Here is a 4,891-nt window from a genome sequence, read left to right on the forward strand (position 1 = left end):
GCATGAAGGCTGTTAAAAAACTACAAAACTGAATCTGTGGCTTTGTTTCAGAAAAACACAATCCATTAATCAATTGAGAATGTGAGGGTATCATTAACTCAAGAGAATTAATATTATAGTTCTTTTTTCTCTACATTTGCAGTATTAGGAAACAGTTTGATTTGAAAATAAAGATTATGTGTGTGTATGTACATGCATATCTGAATATTATGTGTGTGTGTGTGTATATATATATATGCAGATAATCCCAGCTTGTTACATTAAGCTTTTTAGGTGCATAGCTTCCACTGAAGGAAGTTATAAAATCATAATGATCATCATCAAGTAATGAGATTACCAGCTACAATCAGCTGTGTATGAACTTGAGAAAATCTCCTTCAGATATAAACCAAAATTCCTTCTTTACCACCTACATTACGTGAGTTCAGATGAACACACCAGTCCTTCCACAACTAAAGCATTGTTCTTAAGAGATAAGGACATGGATGAAACAGATCATTGTGACTGGAAAAAAGCCTGACACTGCAAAATAAATGCCGAGGCATTCACAGAAAATAAGATTCAAGGCAAAACCAAAGTATGGTCGTCAACACAGATCATTTCCCAGGACCAAGGTTCAGTGTCATTGACATTATATGCTGTTGAAGCCAATGCCAACCCCCAGATATTTATAGTGCATGAAGGAGACTTGTTATTGGACAGAGAAAGTCACTTTTAGGTGAGAGGTGCAGTTATGCCTTTTGCAAGGGATTCACTGCCTACGTGCTGCTGCCTTGCAAGTACATCAAGGGTTTGGTGCTGCCCTGGTGCAGAATGCTGTCAAGCAGGAGTCCCTGGATGAAATGCAAGGGTGCAGCAGCTGGTGCCAGCCCTGGCTCCCCCTGCTCCTGGGCACCATGCAGTGCTCCCAGGTGACATGGGAGGGCACTTCCCAACACACAAGCTCATCACCCACTGGTGCATGAGTGCCTGACAGATAGAGCATCTGTTGCACTCCAGGTTTTCTTCACAGAACACAACCAGTGTCCTTAGGACCAGTTTGTCTGACCCATCCCTTAGCTGGAAACAGGATGGTGATGGAAGTGCGCTCAAACCTGGGTCCTCAGAAAAGCCATGTAGCTGAGATGTTTCCACCAAGCTGACATGGACCTTGAGGCAAAGGATGGCCTGCTCGCTTCCAGTCAGCCGGCCACCTCTGATGGGAACTCTGCCCTGGACTGCAGTACTTGTTCATGTCAAAGCGACATACCTCCTCCTCGGGTAGGCAGACACAAAGGCTCCCATCAGTACCCCACGGGGACAAGCTCTGCTCCGCAGTGTCTGCGCACCACTGCTGTCATGCAGAGTGGGAAAAATATTCCCATAGCGTGTGGAAGACTGCTCAAAGCAGTCACGGAGATACATTTCATCGTAATACATAAATTAAGGGAAGAGTTTAGCATTCATAAACAGTCCAATTAACCTAAATCCTTTATTTTGCTTTAGCTGTAAGAAGCTCTGGATTCTTAGCTAGTTTTTCTTGCCAAACAAAATCTTTCTTGCTGCTTCATTACTGACCCAGCAAAGTTAAGTGGTGTCATTTTTATTGAAAAAACATGGTCAAGTGTGTCACAAACTGAGAAGCAGTAATGTAATTTGCTACTGCTCTGCTTCAAGCGCTAAGAGAGAACACAAACAAGTTTAACTAAAAAATGAAGACCGCCAAAAGCTATGTTTCTGTTCTGTATTGGCTGGGATTTGGAGATGAAAGAGGCGGAATACTGCATTTTGAAACCAAAAAGGCTTACAAATATAAATCAAAATCTGCCTGCTGTGCAGCATTTAGTTAGTACTTTCCTGAATCTGTTGTTGTCGTGCCCGCCCTATCATGGGGCCGATCTTTTCATTTTGTTTATATTTTCCTAATGCAAATTGTGACTACTACCCTGGGAACATGACAAAGTCTTTCTTCACAAATGCAAAGAAGACAGGAAACTCATGGTTCCCACAAAGCAGCTTTGACTCTTACTAGATGTGATAATTTTGTTAGCAGGATCTCAGACATCAGAGCATGGATCAGTGAGCCAGACTAATAAGCCACAAGGGCTCCTGTCCACCCTTGGAAAGCGGGCCATCTGAGCAGGGTCCAGTCTGCTCTTTGTCATCCCGGGCTGAGCTGTGCAGCTTTTCCTGGCTTAGCGTGAGTTTCACAGAAGCAGATACAGGATCTCAGCCTCCACCTTTGTTCCACCACTGGGAGCTCCAAAATCAGACTCCTGATCGTTTGTCTCCAGCCAATCCCAGGAGACACATCAGCTTGTGCAACTGGCTGCTCAGCCCCCCTAATCCCCGCAGCGCCTGCAGCGCGGTGCAGACACCCCTGTCCTGGCCCGCGGCCAGCCGGGACACCAGCCGCAAGCTCGCCAGCAGCAGCAACCTCCACAGAGCAAACCACCAGAGTATTTACCCAGCTTCTTGGGTAGGTTTTGGATCCAGCAGAGCTTTATGCTCTCCCGGCTTTGCTTCTCCTATGCCCTGAGCTGTCTGGTTTCAAGTACACCGAAGTTCATCTGCTCCAATCTCTAACATTCTGTGATTCTGTGATTCTGTGATTCTGTAGAGCAATGGTGGTAGCCACCACAGCTTGACAAAGCCTTCAGCCTTTCCAAAGAGAACATTTCCCTCTTGATGCTAACACAGCCCATTTCCTGGTATCCCTAGGTGCTGGATCACTCTTTTAAATAAGACCTTCAGACCCAAGCATTGTACAATTACATGCCCTCACTATATCAACTTTCAGCTCTTAATTTCGTTACTACTATGCCAAACAACGCTACAAAACAACAAGTCGAAGCTGTGCTGTGGCTGACCCCCTGGTACCAGAGGAAAGCACATTCAGATAAGATATGCTCTGTTGTAATGAAGGTAATGCTGAGATTTATGGTTAGCATGTGGAGGGCCGGGCCCTTTTATACCAAGGAAAGAAAAACAGATCGAAGACAAAGTAGTCAGGGCTGGATAGTACAGTGGTATGTGGCCTGCTCAATGGCTCAGCTTTTTTTCTGGCACATAACGGTGTGTTTTCACAAAACCAGCCAGAATTCCTTTCTCTGTGGTCACCTTCTCACTGCTTCTGAGAGAGAGAAGCCTACGCATTCACAGGCAAGAAATTCACCAAGCCAGTCAAACAAAATTAGGAGGTTAGAAATATTCTTTAGGAAAAAGATTCCACTCAGTTTATGCAGATCAGCCCCAAAGATATGTAAAATTTCAGTTTCAAGTTGTGATAAGTCAATGGGCCCATCATTTACCTGTACCGGAGTTTGTCAGTTAAAGGAAGTCAGCTCTTGGTGCTTGCCTTTGCTTCATGTCTTAGTTTCACTAGAGGTGGACATGTGTAAATTGCTCCAGCAATATGTAAAACCATGGAGGGTATTTTTAAAAGCCTGATCATCAGACACAGGAAATAGAAATGTTGGTGGAATGGGACATAATTAATTATGTCTATCGTACATGGAAGAAGCAAAATGAAAATGTGAATTGCTGAAGTGAACGATAAAGTGAACCTTTGTTCAGGATTAGAAATAGGCGGTTGGGACCTAATTATACAATGCGATTTCTGAGTAAGCGGATCCTGCAGGAATAAATGCTGTGCAAAAATAAATCTGCTGCATAGAAAGTAATATATGGCTTAGAACAAAAAGGATTTGGACTCCTAACAAAGAGGTATTTAGAGACTAATACCAATGTTGGCTGTCATTCAAATCCTACCCATTGAAAAGAAAATAATAACAGATTAATAACATGAAACGTTATTAAACGGACGATGCCAGTAGGACTGGGAACAAGAAAATGTCATGGGGTCTCCTCTCATGCAGGAGGGCTCAGATGCCCGTTACGGGATGCCAGAGGGCAGGTTCCCCATGAGGCCTGGGATCTGCAGCCCCCTCCTTACCCCATCTGTGCTGGGAGCTGAGATGAGAGGGTGCCAGGCTACTGGAGGGAGGAGCAGCTGGTACCTCCCTCTGCATAGCAATAGAACCTGTCCTCAGGAAGCTGAGGCTGGAGGTGCCCAGACTGGGCTGTGCTCCCCAGCACTCAGCCTGGGTCCGGTACAACAAACAGCAGCTCCCACCTGGCTGGAGCTTCCTCCTTCTGCCCCTGGAAACCAAAGCCTGGGGATGGGAGACACCGGCAGAGACGGGCAGTTTGAGGAGCACTGAGCCTCCAACATGCTTTCTACATGGGGAAAACACATGGAGCACACCACAGTTACCTCTTATGAGTTTAAATCTAGTCTTGCTGTATTTTCATGCCTGCAGAAGAAGAAAGAAAAAGGGATATCTTCTGTCAGTTCGTTCCCAGGCTCTTAAGTCATGGGGTTAGGGCTGCGGTCCTAGGCAGCCGACATTTCTGCAGCAGCAAAGATGAAAGTCAGACAAAATAATCCAAAAAGAAGTGCTTAACTGTGACTATTAAGTCTCAAAGGATTTATCAGAGTTTACTTTCCTCTGACTTCTAGGAAAGACTTCGGCTGAAGTCCATTAAGCAAATTTAAAAGCAGAAGGAAAATAAACACAGATTAATGGAGATAGGAATTTTATGAAGGAAAGGAAACAGCCAGACCTTGTGACAAAGCTCCTGGGCTGCTATTCAGGTTTTAAGACCCCCAAACCTTATAAATGGAGGAGATTATTCTCTTCAGGTTGCCCTGCTGGTAGTTGTAAAAGAGAATTAATAGAATTTTTTTTCCCCCACTGAGAAGTCCTGTAGAAACTCGAGTAATAATATAATCCATAATGTTTCAGTTCAATGCGTGACATGAAGCTATTTGTTCCTTTGTTTTCAGGCAGGGACTCAAGCTGTAAATCTTGTAGCGACACAGACGCTGTACTGGCTCTGTGGCATTTTA

General features: G+C 44.6%; 1 protein-coding gene across 1 annotated transcript in view; it reads left to right on the forward strand.

Moving 5' to 3' along the window:
- Window positions 1-1,143: 1,143 nt before the first annotated feature.
- LOC104467583 (lysozyme C, milk isozyme-like) overlaps window positions 1,144-4,891 on the forward strand; it is an 8,667-nt gene continuing 4,919 nt past the window's right edge. Inside the window, 2 exon segments of the mRNA XM_010081411.1 lie at window positions 1,144-1,260; window positions 2,335-2,458. Coding sequence (XP_010079713.1) covers window positions 1,144-1,260; window positions 2,335-2,458 — 241 coding nt within the window.

Source organism: Pterocles gutturalis, unplaced genomic scaffold (genome assembly GCF_000699245.1).
Source record: "Pterocles gutturalis isolate BGI_N339 unplaced genomic scaffold, ASM69924v1 scaffold24759, whole genome shotgun sequence".
In the NCBI taxonomy this organism is placed as follows: Eukaryota; Metazoa; Chordata; class Aves; order Pterocliformes; family Pteroclidae; genus Pterocles; species Pterocles gutturalis.